The sequence below is a fragment of the Dermochelys coriacea genome, chromosome 9 (assembly GCF_009764565.3).
Source record: "Dermochelys coriacea isolate rDerCor1 chromosome 9, rDerCor1.pri.v4, whole genome shotgun sequence".
Lineage (NCBI taxonomy): Eukaryota > Metazoa > Chordata > Testudines > Dermochelyidae > Dermochelys > Dermochelys coriacea.
In genome coordinates, this window is record NC_050076.1 from 89723797 (window position 1) to 89744081 (window position 20285).

The window sequence follows — 20285 nt, forward strand, 5'->3', positions numbered from 1 at the left end:
AAGCGGTAGTGTGGACAAACCTTCAATCTGACTGCTGATCTGGGAAAAGTGTAAACTTCACTGGCTCTGTATTTAGCTTAGTGTCTGTCTTCTGACACGCCAACCTAGCTATGCTCTGTGCTTCTATAGAGGCTTCTTCACCTTTTGTGCTGTGAGCAGTGTATCGGGTAGTAAGGTAGTAATGGGGCACCTTGTAGTGCCATACAAGTGGGCCACAATCTGATCTAAATGCAAAAAGTAGTATTTAAAGCAACATTGAGGAGGTTGAGAAATCGAATGGCAGTTCTTCCTGCGATATTGACCAGAGCCACGTTACATGTTTTGTGCTTTTGATATCCTACATTGATAACACAAAATATCACTATTTAACAAGACAAACAGATACTAGCTACGTTCAAAGCAATGGTTAATATTGCAGAAGCAACCTTAACTTTTGCACTTGATTTCTGAGCTTCAATGTTAAACTAACAATGGTGGGGTTTTTTTGTACTCCATGTAAATGATTAGTTCCAAGTAAGGCCTAATCCTTTTTCTAGTTCTAGATTTAAAACATAGTTGTAGAAACATATTTGCACATTTGTAGAAAACATATTTAAAAGGCTTAAATATTGAAATATAAAAATCTGGTGTGGGTGTTTTTCAATAAACTTTAAAATTATTCTTACTTTATAGAATATGCAGACTAATTGCCCAGTTATTTTATAGACAAGCTATTATAGTTAACTGAGCACACAGCTGAGTTAAAATGCACAGTAATTATACCACTATATTATTTGGTGATTGTTACTAGATTTCTACCTGTTACGGATAATAGAAAATATAGGGTAGATTGTTTTCTCTTGACTAACTCTAAAAGCTGATTACAAAGAAAATTTTTTCCAAAAATTCAGATGCAGAAACTTGGATAAATTACACAGTTTTACATTCACAGTGCGATAGAGCTCAGTTTGTTTAAAAGCAGCAAGTTCATTACAGTTTTTTAGTCTCAAGTGGAATAAATAATTAGACTTTAGCTAATTTAAAATATTGTTGAATAAAACAGTTGTGGCATAACTGAAAAATCTGGAAAATTTAAAGTAATAGTTGATACTCAAACCTCTGCTTTTCATGAATGCATAGGTACTGGAACTGGTTTTCTTGGATTGAAATAGTAATAACTAGGGATGTTGATTAATCACAGTTAACTCACATGATTAACTAAAAAAAATTAATCTCCATGTTAATCGCATTGTTAAACAATAGAATACCAATTGAAATGTATTAAATATTTTGGATGTTTTTCTACATTTTCAGGTATATTGATTTCAATTACAATGCAGAATACAAAGTGTACAGTTCTCACTTTATTTTTTTTTTGCACTGTAAAAATGATAAAAGAAATACTATTTTGCAATTCCCCTCATACAGGTACCGTAGTGCAATCTCTTTATCGTGAAAGCACAACTTAAAAGTGTAGATTTTTTGTGTTATATAACTGGACTCAAAAAGAAAACCATGTAAAACTTTAGAGCCTACAAGTCTTCTCAGTCCTACTTCTTGTTCAGCCATTCGCTCAGAGAAGCAAGTTTGTTTACATTTACAGGAGATAATGCTTCCCGCTTCTTATTTACAATGTCACCTGAAAGTGAGAACAGATGTTCGCATGGCACTTTTGTAGTCTGTATTGCAAGGTATTAACATGCCATATATGCTAAACAATCGTATGCCCCTTCATGCTTTGGCCACCATTCCAGAGGATGTACTTTTAAAAAAAAAATGTTAATTACATTTGTGACTCAACTCCTTGGGGGAGAATTGTATGTCTCCTGCTCTGTGTTTTACTCGCATTCTGCCATATATTTCATATTATAGCAGTCTCGGATGATGATCCCGCATGTTGTCAAATTTTCAGTGAAAGTATTCTTAAAATGAACAAAACGCAAAGAAGGTACCAATGTGAGATTTCTAAAGATAGCTACAGCACATGACCCAAGATTTAAGAATCTGAAGTGCCTTCCAAAATCTGAGAGGGATGGGGTATGGAGCATGCTTTCGGAAGTCTTAAAAGAGCAACAATCCAATGCGGAAACTAGAGAACCCGAATCACCAAAAAAGAAAATCAGCCTTCTGCTGGTGACATCTGACTCAGATGATGAAAATGAACATGCATCAGTGTGCACTGTTTTGGATCGTTATTGAGCAGAACCCATCATCAGCATGGACGCACGTCCTCTGGAATGGTGGTTGAAGCATGAAGGGACATATGAATCTTTAGCGCATCTGGCACGTAAATATCTTGCAATGCCGGCTACAACAGTGCCATGCGAATGCCTGTTCTCACTTTCAGGTGGCATAATAAACAAGAAGCGGGCAGCATTATCTCCTGCAAATGTAAACAAATTTGTTTGTCTGAACTGAAAGATTGGCTGAACAAGAAGTAGAGCCTACAAGTCCACTCTGTCCTAAAGTTTTAGATTGTTTTATTTTTGAATGCAGTTATTTTTTGTACATAACTCTACATTTGTAAGGTCAACTTTCATGATAGAGATTGCACTACAGTACTTGTATTAAGTGAATTGGAAAATACTATTTTATTTTTACAGTGCAAATATTTATAATAAAAAATAAATATAAAGTGAGCACTGTACACTTTGTATTCTGTGTTGTAATTGAAATCAATATATTTGGAAATGTGGAAAATATCCAAAAATATTTAAATAAATGGTATTTTATTGTTTATCAGCAGAATTAATCATGATTCATTTTTTAATTGCTTGACAGGCCTATTAATAACTCAAATATCTGGTTTCTGCCTTCAGCACCCTCACTATAAAAATTGTTCCAGCACCACTGGCCATATGTGCTTCATATTTAAATATCTTTGCTTTAGTCTATCACAGATCATCACTCCTTTTATTTAGAATAGAAGTCTAGGTGTAATATTTCCAAAAAAGTGCTGTCATTCTATTTTGAGAAAACAAAACGTCAATGGAAAATAGAATTTCAGAGGAGAATAGGCCAATACATTTCTATGCTCCCTTTTAGTGAAAATGGTTTTATTTGTATATTTGCTGTTATTTTAGAAATCAAACTTGTTTAATAACAATTTATTAATTTATAACCTGGATTTAGTTTCATTAGTAACCTCACACTTCCATTGAAACAAAATGCTTCCTGCCCCTCAAAAATTTATATTCTGAATACTTGATCATTAATTTTGCTTGGGTTCAAATGTACAGATGCAAATATAATTTATTGTAGCCAAGAATCTTCAGGATAGTAGTTACTGTTTCCAAATCAAATTATTTTTGCGTAACTGGCATTTATTTTTGATATGTTCATTACCTTATTTATTATCTGTAGCTCAGGTGGTGAGTGAATATCAGTTTTACATGCAGAAATAAAAAGATAAAGAGCTGAATACTGTCTTGTTCCACAAGTGTAATTCAGATCACAATTTCATCTAATATTTCTACCTGAAGAGTTTGCAATCTAAAGTGATAACTGATAACAGATATGAAGTAGGGGATTGTGAGCACCAGGATCAAAGATACAGGCTGTGAGAAGCAGAATATGATACAACTTGGGGTTCAAAACAGTTATATTTTAAAATCTTTAAGGAAACATGTTTTATATAACAATGGAAGACTAGAGTTAATAGGCCTGGTGAAAGGGGGAGTGTTTTTTGAGGAAAAATTTGAATGAGGAGAGAACAGTTGTTCTGTGCACAAGATTAGTTAAACTATTCCCTTGATGCGGAGAGGTACTGGAGAAGACGCAGAGATGAGTGAGAGAAGTTTGCTTGCTTGCTTCTCATTTTTCTTTAATTTATTTTGAAAATAGGTAAAAGTCCGTTGCTCAGAATTTTTTTTTTATTGTTGAAAAATAGGGGAACAGATCTGCTGTGTGTTCTCAAATGTATTGTTGTTTTGATTCAGTGCACCTTAGTCCTGTTTCTGCTCTATAACTTTGTAAAACTAAATTCTGATTGGTTTTACTTAAGACTTCAGTGAGCGAACTTGGAATGAGTAGGGATTAAAATTTTTCTTTTTAGTAACTGCTGTAGAACCTGTATTGGTACCAAACTTAATAATGGCCATGATTTTAGCAGTTATCTCAGACTGCTAGATCTAGAGATGAATATTCATCATTTGAAAACTGAAATTCTAATCTGGTTTCATGCTCTATAATGCAATGATTCTTAAATTTCTTGAACCTACAGACCACTTGCCAGTTTTTTTAACTACACCATATCAAACACTAATTTTAATCAGAGTGGTTTTTCTCGCCTTGGTTCTTGCTGGTGCTGCTGAGGCTCTGGTGGGCTTATTTTCCCAAAACTGCGATTAGCAATATGCATACTGTAGTATATTTTGGCCAGAATAGACTGAACAAAATTCTGAATAATTTGCAGGGAAGAAAAAACCTTTGCAATGTGTAGTGGTCTTTAAAAAAATATCATTTAGATTCATGAGGAAAAGTCAACTATAATAGTTTCCAGTGAAAGGGAATGAATTCTTCTGTTCCCTCCCTTACTGCCCAGAATTCATGTAGTTTGTGTATTGTGTTAGTATACACACATGCATAGTCAATTATATACCCATGTTTTAATCTTAAAGTTTTTGCATTCATCTTTGTCATCAGAAATTCAACTTCTAAAGATTATATCGCTTTTCTCTTTTTTCCCCCTTCATGCCAGTTTACTTTCTTTTATATTGTATCTTCATGGGGAGAGCTTCCTGACTAGAAACTTGAACCTTGTGCATTGCCAAGTATGGCAGCTGGTCTAATGAAATTCAGCCACAAAGGCTGCTCCTTATTTTGAAGGGCAAGTGCTCATCTCTGCTTGAGATAGTTAATGTCTGACTGTACTCAAAAATTTCATATATGTCCTATGACTTGGATAGTTCTCCACTGGCTTTTGAAGTTGGGGAAGAAGCTTTTAAAGGGGGCCACTGTCTTCAAGTATTGTGCTTTCCCTCTAACAGCTCTATTCTGGAGGTCACCCAGGGAGAAAAAACAAAACAGCATGAGGACCAGAGATATGGGTCTGGAGTGGGTGGTAGCTCCAGCCACACACCAGTGATCAGGAAAGGGCAGAAAGGCACCCCCTTAGTTTCCAAGTAACTTTTTTTTTAATCTGGTTCATAGCTTAGAGCTTGTCAGTCTCATCTGTAGTTGTGCAGGTGAGTCATTTCAGCCCTAAGCTGCGCAGCCTTTCTTGAAAACTGTCCTGGGAATTGATAGCAAATGTGGGCTGTAGGGTGGTAACTTCCACGACCCACCACCTTGCTCCCAAAGATTGAAGAGATGCTGGGAAAGGGTTGCTTTCCATCACAAGCCACTCTGTTCCTCTGAATGTCTGCCTACTACAAGACCAGCATATGTGACCTGAGCTCATGTGAGACTATGCTATGGCTGTACTGTATCAGAAGAGACACTTCATTTAGGGATTCACTGCCATGGTCTTCAAACTATGTGGTCAGATATGCTATCTTTTAAAACAATCATGCTCTTTATGTGCACTTCATTTCTCACCATTGATATATTTGAGTGAAAATAGATTTCCATTTCCCCTCCAGTATGTATCCATCATTGTCTTGCCTGATTTGAAATCCTCATTTGGTGTGACTTTTAAACACACAGATTTTCTCACTTTCTCATTCTTCATCCCAAATCCATAATCATAGAACAGGAGATGCAGAAAAATGCACAACATTGTAATGGGGTTTGGATAAAATGTATTGTTTGCTATAATAATACAGAAGTAGGTACGCTATCACTTGTAATTTTTAAAACTGTGCTGGTCAGAGCATTTAAGGATAAATCTGTACTGAAAGGGGGGATAACTTAATAGACTTTGGAGATGACAGTACCTAGGAATCTAAGATTGTGTCAATGGAAGAAAAGTCAAGAATGTCAGCTGAGAGAGAAAAATTGAGGAATGCATTTCTGATGCTTTATCTCTATGGAGTTATAAAAGCATGTAATAGAAGAGTAAAACACACATCTAGGTAGTATTATAAAGTTCACAGTGTTAAGGCAGTCTTCTAGTACATTTAATGAGTATTCGGTCCAGACTCTATCAAATTGAACTCAACAGGTTATGGCAGTGGTTTTGAAACGTTGTTTGAAGCCCCTGTTGTGAATGAGTGGACCATCTGCCTGCACCTCATTGGAATTTTCTCCTTGTTTCTGCTCTCTCTCCAGTTTTCTATCTATATTTTTCCCCTTGCATTTTCCTGTAGGGTTTTCCCTCTCTTGCTCTCCCCTGTCTTGGTGAATTAGAGGGATCTAAACTATTCTAGACTGGGGTAGTCTATTGATTACTGTGTTGTGGAATGTGCACTCCTGTAGGACCTGATTAGGTGCCTGAAAGGCTTTCATATGTTACTGCCTCAACAGCTGACTAACAGAGAGAGAGAGAGAGAATGTGGAGAAAAAGCATGGGAGGGTAGACCAGTGATATGGGGGAACAGATATCTCATTACCAACTTCAGATAGAAATAATGTTTATACTGTACAGAGTATAGTAGAATCTCAGAGTTATGAACACCCGAAGAATGTAGCTGAACAAAATGTTATAGTTCTTTCAAAAGTTTACAACTGAATATTGACTTAATACAAATTTGAAACTTTACTATGCAGAAGAAAAATGCTGCTTTTAACCATCTTAATTTAAATGAAAAAGCACAGAAAGTATCCTGACCTTGTCAAATGTTTTTTAAACTTTCCCTTTTTTTTAGTAGATTATGTTTAGCACAGTACTGTACTGTATGTGCTCTCCACCCCCTGATTGCGTACTTCCAGTTCCAAATGAGGTGTGTGGTTGACTGGGCAGTTTCGTAACTTTAAGGTTCTACTGTATGTTGGTTTCCCTACCTCCTGATCCTATCCCTCCTTCTACCTGCTGTACCTATTGCTGGTCATAGGACTCACTTAGACAGGGAGAAGGGCAAGAAAAAAGTGAATTCTCTTCTGTTGTTCATTTTTGTCTCCAGCATTTGTGCCACCAGTGTTAACAACCGCTGGATTTATAGGTGTGCAGTGTGTGAACTCTTTATCCATAGAATCAGCCACTAAATATTACAGTAAGCCGAGTGTTAATGAATGGTTAGACTGGGCACAGAATCAGAATGTTAATTATAACTGAATCTTAAACATTAATATGATGTGCAAGCAGATTTTTACCAGGATTCATCACAAAAGGAAGAATGGGCCTTTTACATTGCAGTGGAGAAATCAGAGAGAAACCAGAAAAATATGTCTCCATGACCAGTAATGTCTCATTTTACCCTTCCCCATATTCCTTTACTTCAGATATCGAAACAAGTTGTTTAGAAGAAAAAAGCAAGAGAGATCATTTTACGCAACTGGTGTTAGCCTGTTTGGTAAGTTGTACTTACATACTTCTTGGGTAGTAAAAAACTTCCACGTTAAAATGTGACAAGAAAATTTGAAATCTGTATCTTTTACCAGATATTTTTTAGGGAAAAAATTGTATGTAATGTAATTTATTGAGTTCATTTTTAAATTATTACTTATTTTGTAAGAAATACTGTGTATGTATAGGACATACACTAATTTGTTGTATATTTCAAACCACATGTTTTTATTGCCAAGAGAATAACTACAACATTACTTTCATCCTTGTAGTGAGAAGGTTTGTTAATGTGAGGTAAAGCAGAATAACAGACTAGATAGACCAGTTATCTTTATCACATATGGCAAATCCTGTGGTTCTTTATTATATAGACTTATAAGAACAGATAACTATTTTAACTAGTTGCATTATAATTGCAGAGAATGACTAGTCATAAGTTTCAGGCAAAATAGTTCGTGAACAACAGTGTGTGTTCTTCCTCCTCCAAATTAACTCCTCTTTTATTGGTTAATTCTTTCCCACAGAATAAAGATCACGGAGGAAAGAATTAGACAAATTGCATATCTAGAATTTTTATGATCCTTAATTTGTCACAGTTTTTCTAGATTTAGTGAATATGTGAGATGTGAAACTTCAAAATCTGTTGTAATGAATTTATTTAATTATAGCCTCTTTCCTCCCTATAAATATTGGAGGCTCTTTTGTTATGTGATAGTGCCATTTTGTACCTGTCATGTGCCTTATTTTTATAAAACTGCAGTTCTTTTTCTTACGTTGTGAGTTTGTTTGTATAACACACTGTATTATTAAAAATGTGTATTGTGTTCAAGTTTTTGTTGAGTTTTTATTAGCTGTCAAAATATCAAGCCCCATTGATCATGAGCTGGACTTGAATTACTTTAGGGCTGAAAATATCCATTATAGTCATTGTCAAATTTTTTTTTTTCATATTTTGGACCATTTCTTAAAATGGCGATCCTCTCACAGACACCTCCCTTCCAATCTTGATTCTACATCTGGGCTTCAACTAAGGTGTTTGAGTAGAAAATAAAGGTCTATTAGGCCAGTGTTAGACAAAATAAAAATAACCTTGTTTTTATGTGGTGGCTGAAGTTGCTTGGTTCTACCTGTTTTGTTTTTTTTTTTCTACGCTATTTGGTTCCTTGTCAGAGCACTGGACTGTATTTTAATATTATAACTGGGGCTCAACCTACAAACCTTTTATCTGGATTTTGAATGTGACCTTTCCTTTCCCCAGTGTTTGGATGTATTCATTTTTGGTTTTGCCATTATGACTACTAAATTTGGATCTAGGTTTGGATTCCAATCTCTCACCTTCCTAAAATTTGAGGTTTTGGGATGTAGGATTTTTCCTTTTGGGAGCATTTCTAATTAGTATCAACTATTCCCTCATTGCTTGCATCCCAAAATGTTCTTCTGTCTCTATGATCCTTTGCAGTTAGGTCTAGTCCTCCTTTGTGTTTGCTGCTAATCTGATTTTTGTGTCGTCTGCTGATGTGATCGTGGTGGAGTTTGCGTTGGAGAAACACTTGATAACATTAAGCAGCTTCACAGCATTTTCTTGTTTAGTTGACCAAAGAGCCTCTGGAAGCTCTTAATGTCTTGCATGGGACTACAGGTAGCAGAACCCTTCACTTTACCATTGTAACAAAAGTAGCTTTGCATATCATCTTGAAGTGTTGCTTATACTTCAAGTGGCTTGCGGATTGGGAATCATGTTATAGACAGCCAACAGGCGATGGTCGGTCTCATTTGAGCATAACATGGTGGATGCTGTTAGAAACAAATAATAATAGTTATTTCCAGGAAATGAAATATGACTCTCAAGCTCAACTACTTTGGGCTCATATAGATGGTTTGAGACTGTGCTTCCAAGTCCCTACGTGTATATCAGTTAGATGTTTTTCTCTTTGAGTAGTCAATCTAAAAATGTTCACTTGTCCTGCTATCTGTAGTTTGGATACCGTTATAGGGCATCTGGAATTTAATATCAGTGATATTAAAGGATTTCTACAGGAACTATAATGAAAAGTGATCGAATTTAATAAAAATTGTTAAATTTTTTTACAGGTTTTTGAACCTATCTATTAAAAAAATCTATATCAGGGATATAATTTTCTGTCAAATTCTATAGGATAGTTTCAAAAAACCCTGTAAAAAAGATAGCATTTTCTGTTAATTCTATGAGTTTTGGGGGTTTTTTTTATCAAGGTGTGTATGAGTGTTCTGCTGGACGTCCCGTTGGTGCAGCCTCTTTTGTGTCTAGGAGTTGGCCTTTTCCATCATGTAGAATAAGATTTTTAATTGTAAGAAGCTTCTGCATGTGAAAATGAGTGTTGCACTTGTTTTTCAAAGCATGTGAAGGGATATATAGTGATTTTGGCCACAGGCAAAAGTTTTAGTTATCAAGCTAAAAAAGATAATCCTGTGGTGCCACGCACTGCAAACTCCATAGCCTTCAGTGTATTTTATATAGATTCCTCATTTGTAGAATTGTAGCTTTTCAGTTGCAAGCAATTGTTCCTTTTGAAACTGAGTTTATATGGTATGTTTTGTATTTGAATTACCTTTATTTTCACTGTTAGTATACATACACAGATAACCCAGGGTCAAGATCAAATGATATACTTATCAACTCATATGTATGACATGTATGTTGCATTCTTGTTTTGTGCAGTACCTTGTTTCAGACACCGTCCTAAAGGAGCGTCTGGATCCGGAAACACTGGAATCATTAGGGCTTATCAAGCAGTCTCAGCAGTTTAATCAGAAATCTGTTAAAATCAAGACAAAACTTTTGTAAGTGTGTGTAGATTTTTTGGGGTGCGCAGGTCAATTTCTTTAAATGTAGCTTTTTATAATCTATATATTTTCAAAGTAATGTTTTCCGTGTTGAATATTTTATGAAATACTTTGGTGGTTTTTAAAGTGAAATGTTTTGTTGTACTTAAATTACTCCTTGGTAATAAAACCTAATTTGTCCTTTTATATATTTTTCATAGATACAGTAAAAGCTCTTTTATCCAGCATTTCACCAACCGGCAAGCTCTATAAATCGGCATTTCTGATCTGCACTGAAAATTTGGTTTATAGCGCGGTTGGTGCGGGACCGGCTGGGGAGAGGCTGTGGGGCACGCTCTGAGAGGGACTTTGGATCTGGGAGGAGCTTGGCGGGAGGAGGGTGCTCACCTCTGGCAGCTCCCTGCAAGTGGCTCCCTGTCCCTGCTGTTGCTGGTGGAGGCACGGCCAGGTGGCCTCCTTGCAGAGTCAGAGCCACCTGGCCGCACCTCCGCCAGGAGCAGCAGGGACTGGGAGTCACTTGTGGGAAGCCGCCGGAGGTGAGTGTGCCCTCCCAATCCGGCACTCCGCGTCCCTCCCACACTCCAAACGGCCTCCCAGAGCGCACCCTGCAGCCCCTCCCACGCCCCTGCACTCCAAACCCCTCCCTCTGAGTTAATCGGCATTTTTAATTTACTGGCATCCCCCTGTTTCCCTAGCATGCCGGTTAAAAAAGCTTTAACTGTATATGAAATTTATATCTATTTTTATTATAATGCCTAGTTATCTTTGCTCCAGTGGTTTTAAATATTTAAACTTTCAATGGTAGAAAATGCTAACTTACAAAATACTTAAAAATAAATTACTAATATCTCTGACTTAAGCATAGGCTTTTGATGTTTTCCTAAACTATCTAATGCAGTGGTTTTGATCTTTGGATTGTAGAGCAATGGCTCTGTATCTACATGTCTACTGTTTCATTTTCATTGTCTATGAAGTGCAATTAAAATTAGTTTAGACCCCTAGAGCTCAATCCTGCAAGGTGCTGATTCTCTGACCCCATCCATCAAAGCAGTGAGGAACAAGTTTAATATTAAGCACATGATAGTCCCATTGATTCAAAAGGGATTAATCACATGCTTAAAGTTAAATGTGAGCTTGATGTTTTTGTTAGTTTGGGACCTGTGCTCAGCAACTCAGGGTCCTTAGCCACTATTTGAAGTGAAGCTTATTGTTTTCTGCATTCTGTAGTTTTCCTAATGGTTGAAAATAAAACCATTAATTCATAAGCATGTATTCAATGTTGGTAGATAAGTTTAATATTTATAAAATATTTAACCTGTATACACTTTACTAATATGAATAGCTATCTTGTGCTGAGCTGTACTCCTCATTTTATAGTGTTTAATATCTATTTATCTAATTGCAGTTATAAACAACAGAAATTTAACTTATTAAGAGAAGAGAATGAAGGTTATGCAAAGCTGATTGCTGAACTGGGGCAAGATTTATCCGGCAACATCACTAGTGATTTAATCCTAGAAAATATCAAATCTTTAATAGGTAAGGAATTTATTGAAGCAAATATAAGTAATTATTTTCCTATATAATCACCTTGAGTTGCTTCTGTAGAGAGCCACTCTGGACAACTTTTTTGGTATCTTTTGGGGATCAGACAGCAGATTTATGGTGCTAAGATAACACATTGCATTGCATAATCTCCGGGATTGGTTCTGTAGGCAGAAGTTTCTTTTGGGGAGTTTCTATGGTAGTGTTAATTTTGTAAATGCTATGTATTTCAATTTACTAGTGGTACTGAACTTGTCAGCCCAACTTTACATGTGGCTCTCCACAATTTGTTTATTTTGGACTATATATATTTAAGAATGGAGTTTTATGAGGATGCATCCTTCTTTTTAATTGGTGGGAGCATGGTGACTTACCGGTGCCTTTTTTTTTTTAAATTAGTTTAGATACCCAGAAGAGTAAATGGCTATCCAGTTAGTCTAAAAAGAAGAAATCAAAGAAATGGGTATTTCTTAAAGGAAATGAAAATCGGTAAATGTTGTTGAACTCCCTGACATAGATCCATCTGTGATTGGTTAAGTACTCATAAAGGATTGAACTTGGCACAAGAGTGTCACAATGGGAGTCCAAGTTAGATTTAAAAAAATAAAATAAAAATCTAAATCTGCTCAGATCAGCTATATATATATTTTTAGTGACTGCTTGCAAATTAGCCTTCCACATTGAAACTAAAAGTTTGATTATATTTAGCTGTTCTGTATGCATATAATGCAGCACCTTCGGCAGACTAAGACCTTAAGTAATTTAGCTGTTTCAGATATGCAGTTTAGTTAAAAATAGGTAAAATGACCACATACTACTTTGTTTGCTTAATATTATAAGTGAGCAGGCAACCGTAAAATACAGACAGAGTCTGGGTTGCCTGGTAAATCACACTTCGATTGCTTGTGTGTCTATACAAGCCTGTATTTTAGACCAGGGATTCTCAAACTGGGGGTCCTGACCCCTCATGAGGTTGTGAGGTTATTACGTGTGGGTCGTGAGCGCTCAGCTTCCACCCCTAAACCCCACTTCCCTCCAGCATGTATAATAGTGTTTTATATAAAAATTGTTTTTTTTTAATTTATAAAGGGGGGTCGCACTCAGAGGCTTGCTATGTGAAAGGGGTCACCAATACAAAAGTTTGAGAACCTCTGTTTTAGACTGACTTCATCCCTCCTCCCTTCCCCCCCGCCAACCTGAAAGCCTGCGCAGGTATTGCCTCCTTACCTCATAGTTTTCTAACTCCTTTTATTCCCCTGGAACAGAGGATTTTTGTCATATATGGATTCTTTAAGAACATAGATCTCCAGGGACAGAGGAAGAGTGTGCAGTATGTGTTTAATATAAGACATTTCCTGATGTATACAGGTCCAAGTTTGCTTCCCTTCTTACAAGGACAACAGTAAAGGAGTTTGAGTGAGACGACTCAGCAGTACTAAGAGTGGCAGATCACAAATAATCCCACTGAAACAATTAGTTTAAATTAAGGTGGACTCAAAACTGTCTTCGGACATTTCTACCAACAGTTTCCCCAGTTTGTAATCCTCACTTTGCAGTATGAAGTGTCGGCTAGAAGTAGCAACAAACCTGCTGTGGAGAGCTGGAGTGAGAGAAACTAATATTTTATGAGTCTCCTTTCAACATATTTTACTTCCTCTGTAATTGATTGTTTGCTCACTGTCTCCATCAGCTTTTAGGCTGTCTCCCCAGAGAACTATCAGGGTCTGTCTAATATTTTTATAGTAGAGCGGTTAAACCAGGCATGTCTAAGATTACTTCCACAGGAGATATTGATAATTTAGTTTTATTTTCCACAGATTAATAAAATACTTAGCAAAATTGATAGTACTGGGGAGATAAGATATATTGAAAGTCTATGAATAAATGAATGTTTCCTAAACTAAAAAGATTGCAGTGGATTAGTGTGTTTCTTAATAGTTTAAAAATAAGTCTTGCCAACCTTGAGGGAAACAATTACATATAGGCTGCATTGGTGAGTCAAATATTCACCCATCTAATTATATACTCCAAGCATATATGGGGGCTGTCCTAGTTTCAGGGTAACTGTACCAGTATTTTCACCCTCTGCAGTGCATGCAAGGAGTGCCCAGTCAGGTCTCAGTTCTTCTATTGTCACCTGTGTCTGCGTAGAGACCCTGGTCCCATGCCCTTCTGATTGCAGGTTTTAAGACTGCCCAACTCCCTGCCTTACACTGTCATATCCCCAGTCTGCCTAAAGGCCAGCACCTGTTCGTTGCTTTTTCTTTGAAGGCTATGAACAGTGAATTGCGTGCAGTTATAAGTTACCATACAGGTTTTTCTAAGCAAGCACATTTATTCTTAAGGTAAAAGTATTACAGAGAGAACATTAAATCAATTTTTTGGTTCTTTTATAACACACACTAAATGTACCAGGAGTCACCCATCATTTTTTAGGGCCCTACTAGGCCAAAGCCTTTCCCACCCTTCTGCAATGATTGGGGGCCCTCTTGTGGTGCCCCCTCTCTCTGAGTTGCATGTGATCTCTAGCCCACAGTGATACATAAACTTAATCAATATCTGTCACTGGGCCTTGAATAAAGGACTTCAGTTGATATGGTTGAAGATTTGTGGCTTCCCTCTTTTTCAGACCTCCTGAAATCTGATACCTATCTGAGTGGGTGTCTTCCAAGCCAGATGAAATGAAAGAACAAACCCTTCAAATCAAATACCTCTTTCTTGTTTAGAATCAAAGGGAGCATTTGTAGTAGGCATTATTTTAGGACATATTGTCATTTTAATTAGGTCATTCTAGCCATTAGAGATAAGAGGAACAGTTCTGAAAGGTCATCTTTGATTTTTTTTTTTTTTTTTTTTTGGTCAGCAGTGTATAAAATTTTGCAGGAATGCAGAAGTGGGAGCACCTAGATACCTAAGTGATTTCTCAGCATTTAAAAAAAAGGAGCAACTGATTGTCTGAATGCAGGGATCCTTGGAGGACTAGACAGCTAATACTTCTGTTTTATTAGAATTACTGTTGAAAGCTAAAATTTTACCAGAGTGTTTGATTAAGGCAATTAAATTAGAGCTGAATGAAATTTGAAGAGTAAATAGCCTGTCCTAGGGGTTCTATAGCAAGGACAAAGAGTATGGGAGAAAGTGGGTAATACTGCCTTGTCCTCCCTTAGGAGAAGTGTGCAAAATCTGGTGCCACTTAAGGAAGTTTTCTGCAAAAGCCAAATCTAAATCATGGGGAGGAGGTATCTGCATTCAAATCCTGTTAAAAGCTGCCTCTGTGTATTGGGAAGCCACTTAAGTTTGGGGCTTGCTGGGTCTTAGAGAAGAAGGATTTTGCAACAAGACTGTTGTTAAACATTGAGCCAAAACTAAATTGATCTGATTAATTAAAATGGGGAAGAGACTTAAGGCAAGATACCCACATTTTACAGACACTTAACATCAGTAAAGAAATGGGATAGTAAGAGCCAGAGCTTTCAGGCCTCCTTTCATGTTTTAGTATTTAAGGAATAATAGCTAAATTAGATGACTGGAGAGAAGACTGCTCCAGTACCCTATACTCTACAAAGGCTGTGCTAACGTCTGATAAAGTTCAGCTTCAAATCTAGCAGAGATAAATTTTGCCTGAGGTAGCTCGTATTGTAGGTACTTTGATTCTTATTTTAGAAGAGGGCTATAGAATGCTTTCACTGTTTTACCACAGAGAGTATAGTTCTACTCAAAATTTAAAATATGTTTTACAGATCACCTCTGTCTTGCATAGTTCTCTTGACTCAAAATTGGTTTTACATAAAATATCTGTTCCTTTATAGTACTAATTAAGATAGTTAGAAGTACTGCAGGCTTTGGGTGTGTTTTTTTCAAATCATCTTATAACTATGAAACCAGCCATTCTGTTTTCACCAAAAGCTATTTCCATAGCAATTAATTAAAAAATTAAGATGTAACACTTACTCCTCAATGTGAGAGTATCTGACACACAATTGGTATATTTTGGATAACCCGTGTCAGTCTTTAACTGACCAGAACTTCCTGTTTTGCAGTGGTGAGGTTAACATTGTATTAAATAAAATACCTTGATCTCTTATCACAGTGAATATTTGTATTTTCCTTTGGCAGGTGTGGCAGAAGGAACTGACTAAAAATAGAGTTCATAATAACTTTTTTTTTTTTGCTGAAGTCTGAGTGTTAATATACAATAGTATTTAACAAAAACACTGAATTTTTAGCTTTTACTTTAATCTAAATCTCAGTTCTATCCCTAACTTTGAAATTCTGATGTTTACTACAGCTGTCAACTTCTATATTTAATATAGTACCATAAAGCCAAAATATATACTGCTCTGTTTAGTTTTGCCTAATTATTTTGATGTAGAGAGAATTGCTTTTTATTCAAAGTAAATGGCTGAAACGATTTTTTTTTAATGGCTCATTTGCATTTTTTTCTAACTCTAATTTAATTGTGTTGTATTAGGAAATGAGAAATAGCAGAACTGAATTTTTAACTTGTATTTTTCCCCCCAATAGGATGTTTTAACTTGGATCCCAACAGAGTTTTGGATATTATCTTAGAAGTCTATGAATGTAGACCGGAATATGATGATTTCTTTGTACCTTTGATAGAATCGTACATGTATATGTGTGAACCTCAAACTCTGTGTCATATCCTTGGGTTCAAATTCAAATTCTATCAGGTAATATAGATTCATTTTTAATATTTGAGCACCCCTTCTTCTGTCAACCCCTATTTCTGTGTAATTTCAGTGATGTAAGTTTTTGATGCTTGTTTATGAAAAAAGTTTTCTTTTCACAAAATACAATTAGCATTGGTTGTAGAAGTCCAATTTTAGAAATAGTACATTTCTCTATTTATGATACTTTAACGTGGGATAACTTTTTGCATTACAGTTTTTAACTATCAATGTATAATCTAAAATGGAAATTGTTCAGTACTATATTTGAACCAAGCAATTTTTAGAGTACAGTTTAAGTGTTTGACTGTATTATCCTCCATTTGAACTTATGGATGAAATGTGCAAGTTCTTACAATACTGGAAATGATGCATTCTTATAAACAGCAGACTAGACCCCCTAAGAATGAGGAAAGCATGGCTGATGTTTAGTGTGATATCTTACCATCTCAACTGCAGAACTAGTAATTGCATGCAGTCACTGTGAGATGCGAAAGAAAATAATCGGTTGCACATCTTTCTTCGTTCAGAATCAATATAGTAACAGGACCATATACAATGACAGAATTAATATGTTTGATAAAAGCTCTCCCTATCCCCATTATTAAGATGCCTGCTTTCTCTGTTCTTACTGGCCTTTTTTATTTTTTAAAAGTAAGTTTTACTTTTCTGTGACATTCTTGATTTGCTGTTTCTAAAAATGATGATGCTTGTCTTTTAGGAACCAAATGGTGAAACACCTTCCTCTTTATACAGAGTTGCTGCAGTACTTTTGCAACATAATCTTATAGATTTGGAAGATCTTTATGTACATGTAAGTTATTTATTTTTCTCTAACTAAAGGTTATTAGCAAGAACAATGAATATGAAATTGGGCTTGCAACTGACCTGTTTCTCATACTGCTAAAACTGTTACCACAAAGAATTCAGAGAAAATAATTTAGATGGATTACCTACTCCAGTTTTTCACGCTCTCAGCCAAAATGTGTCCCAGGAGATCGTATACTTCAGGCAGGAGCATCTACAGCTTGTAGCTGGTATGGTCAACTGGTCAGTTACACTTAACAAAGAGCTGCTAGGTGTGCTAATCAAGCCAGGCAACCAGGAAAAGGAATTTCAAGAATTTGCGGGGCTTTAAAGGGGAGGGGTGACTTCCTGTCTACCTGCCCTCTGGGCAGCAGAGTTCACAATGGTGACCAGAGTGGTCAGTGTGGCTCATTGTGGAACAGATTCTAGAGGGCAGCAACAGTTGATGTAAGTAACGCAGTGTCTATGCTATCCCTATGTCAACCTAACTACATTGATCTTAGTTGATTCTTCAGTCTTCCTTACTTGATTAGGGTATGTCATGGATGTATCATTCTTTGAAGTGCTGCTGGGAAGTTAAAACAAAACAACAAAAACAAAAAACCTCTCCTTTCTAGGGAATGACCTGATTTCTTCAGGAAGAAGAAGGGATCTAGCTTTTTCTCCTTCAAGCTTATTGATCAAAAAGTAGTTTCAGGTTATGTTAATTTTTCTTTACGTATCTTAACACCACCCATGTTTTATTTTCTCAGCTTCTTCCAGTAGATAATGCCATTCTTGAAGAACACAAACGAGAGATTGTAGAGGCTAAACAAATTGTTAGAAAACTTACAATGGTGGTTTTGTCCTCTGAAAAGACTGAAGAGAAAGAGAAGGAAAAGGACAAGGAAGAGGAAAAAACTGAAAAGGTATTTTTTCAAATGAGTTAATTATAATTGTAAACATAACATGGTCATTGCTATGAAAATTACTTTTTTGTCCTTTTAATACAGTGTATCCAGTTGTGATGATAAATTTATCTAAAACAAAACCAGAACTGTAATTAAACTGTTTTCTCTCCTATTTCAAATTCTGATGTAATTTTTGTTACGCAAGAAACCCTTTCCTCAAAAGTGTTGGTTTTAGTGTCTGTTCCTGAATTCATTCAAGGTTGTATATTCAGTTCTGTAGTTAGGTAGTTTGATTCCCTCCTTCCCGTCCCTCCCCCCCCATCACCGTCAATAAATATCGCTCAGGGTTTGCCTACCTTTTGTGCTGGTTTAACAAGCTTTGGTATGTTGTTAATCTTGGTAGGAGGTGTCATCATGTAACCCACAATTGATTTTTGACTATGCAGGGTTTATATAATCTATTACACACAAACTGCACCAAAAGAACATTATTAAGGTGCAAAGTCAAGCGCTTAAAAGTTAGGAATGCCAGAACTAAGGTTGCCTGTGCAGCCCCATTGTGCGTGTTCATTGTGATACAATCTTTAATTACATGACCACATACTATTTTTTTCCATAGGACCTCTTTCTCATTCAGCCCACAGAATGGACAATGCTTCCTTAATGAGAAGCTGTTTAAATATTTTTTTCTTCTCTTCACAGTTCAGTTTGTGGCCCATGCCTTATTTACTGCATAATATTCAAACTCTGTGCTGAAAACAGTTATTAGTTACCTCATGGGCTTTCTTATGGTGCTCATAACTATCATCTCTGAGTGCTTCCCAGACACTGATTAATTTATTTTCATTAATGGTTGGGGGGTAGGGGGACTTATCTCCATTTTACAGGTGGGGACCTGAGGGAAGAGAGATTAAGGGGATAAGCATCCACTAATTTTGCATGCCCAGTTTGAGATGCCTAGGATCTGATTTGTCAGAATACTTAGCATTTTATTGCACATTATATAGTCAAGCATAGCTCCCAGTGACTTCACATGCATTAGAGGACTCAGCACTTCTGCAAATCAGTCCCCCAGGGTGTCAAGTTGGGCACCCAGAAAGCAAGGAGAGCACAATTAGTGATCACCTGTGAAAAGTTTGGTTTAAGTGACTGGCCAAGCATCACATAGGAGCTCTATGGCAGAGGTAGTGATAAAATCCAGACCTCCAGGGTGGCATTCAAGTGCCTTGACCCTGAGACTGCTCTTTCTCTTCCTACAAGCCACTGCCTAATTCACTATTCACCTTCCAACTTCTGCAACAAATGAAGTGAGGATCAGATAAGTCTCCTTCACTGCACAACCCTGATTTGCCCCATAACAGTTCCATCCTCTGCACTGAATGAGGCGGGGTCCTATGGCAAAAAAAATATGTGATTGTGTAATTTTTCACAAGGGGGCTGAATTGTAGTTCCACCGGCAACCTTAGTATTAAGAGGAGTTGTGTTGCTGTCTCTCCAAATTGTCTTTGAAAATCTTAGCCTAATTGTTTTGTAGCTAATATGAAAATAAACCTGTTCTAATCCATGATTTTTGACGCTTTTGTTATGTATAGTACAGCTGGGTGAGGACATTTGAAAAGACACAGTTTAACTTCTGTGAAATAAAGTTGGTTGGAAGATGGAGCATGATGGAGAGATGCTCATTACATACATCTTTAGCTGTTGTCTTCAGTGCTAGAAATTAATATTGTCTGAAAACAGACTATTGTGAAAAATCAATAGTTTAATATTGGCAAAAAGCAGTATCCACTTTTGCCTGTGGAGATGAGTTTAGTATACTGAATAAACAGTCAATTTCAGAATACAGATAGTGCAAGTGTTAGAGGTCACAGGACAGAGCAATGTTACTAGATTTGTACCTCTGAGAACAACAGTTCCATGCAGTGAATCTTAGGTGCATTGTGCTGCTGTAGTGTTTCAGTGGAGACATGCACTATAGCGATGAAAGAGTTTCTCCCATTGCTGTAGTTAATCCACCTCCCTGAGAGGTTGTAGCTCGGTCGACTGAAGAATTCTTCCATTGATCTAGCACTGTCTACATGGGGGATTAGGTTGGCATAGCTATGTCTCTCGGGGGTGTGGGGTTTTTGCACCCCAGAGATGTAGTTTTGCTGATCTGTGTTTTCAGTA

The 20285-nt window shown here is 36.6% G+C and overlaps 1 protein-coding gene across 2 annotated transcripts in view; it reads left to right on the forward strand.

Moving 5' to 3' along the window:
• The window catches only part of THOC2 (THO complex 2), a 109479-nt gene that overhangs the window by 17968 nt on the left and 71226 nt on the right, over positions 1-20285 (forward strand). For both annotated transcript variants that reach the window (XM_038415423.2, XM_038415425.2), the window contains exons 5-10: positions 7300-7370; positions 10062-10183; positions 11592-11725; positions 16256-16422; positions 17141-17233; positions 17979-18134. In XM_038415423.2, the coding sequence (XP_038271351.1) occupies positions 7300-7370; positions 10062-10183; positions 11592-11725; positions 16256-16422; positions 17141-17233; positions 17979-18134 (743 nt within the window). The remainder of the gene's footprint in view (positions 1-7299; positions 7371-10061; positions 10184-11591; positions 11726-16255; positions 16423-17140; positions 17234-17978; positions 18135-20285) is intronic.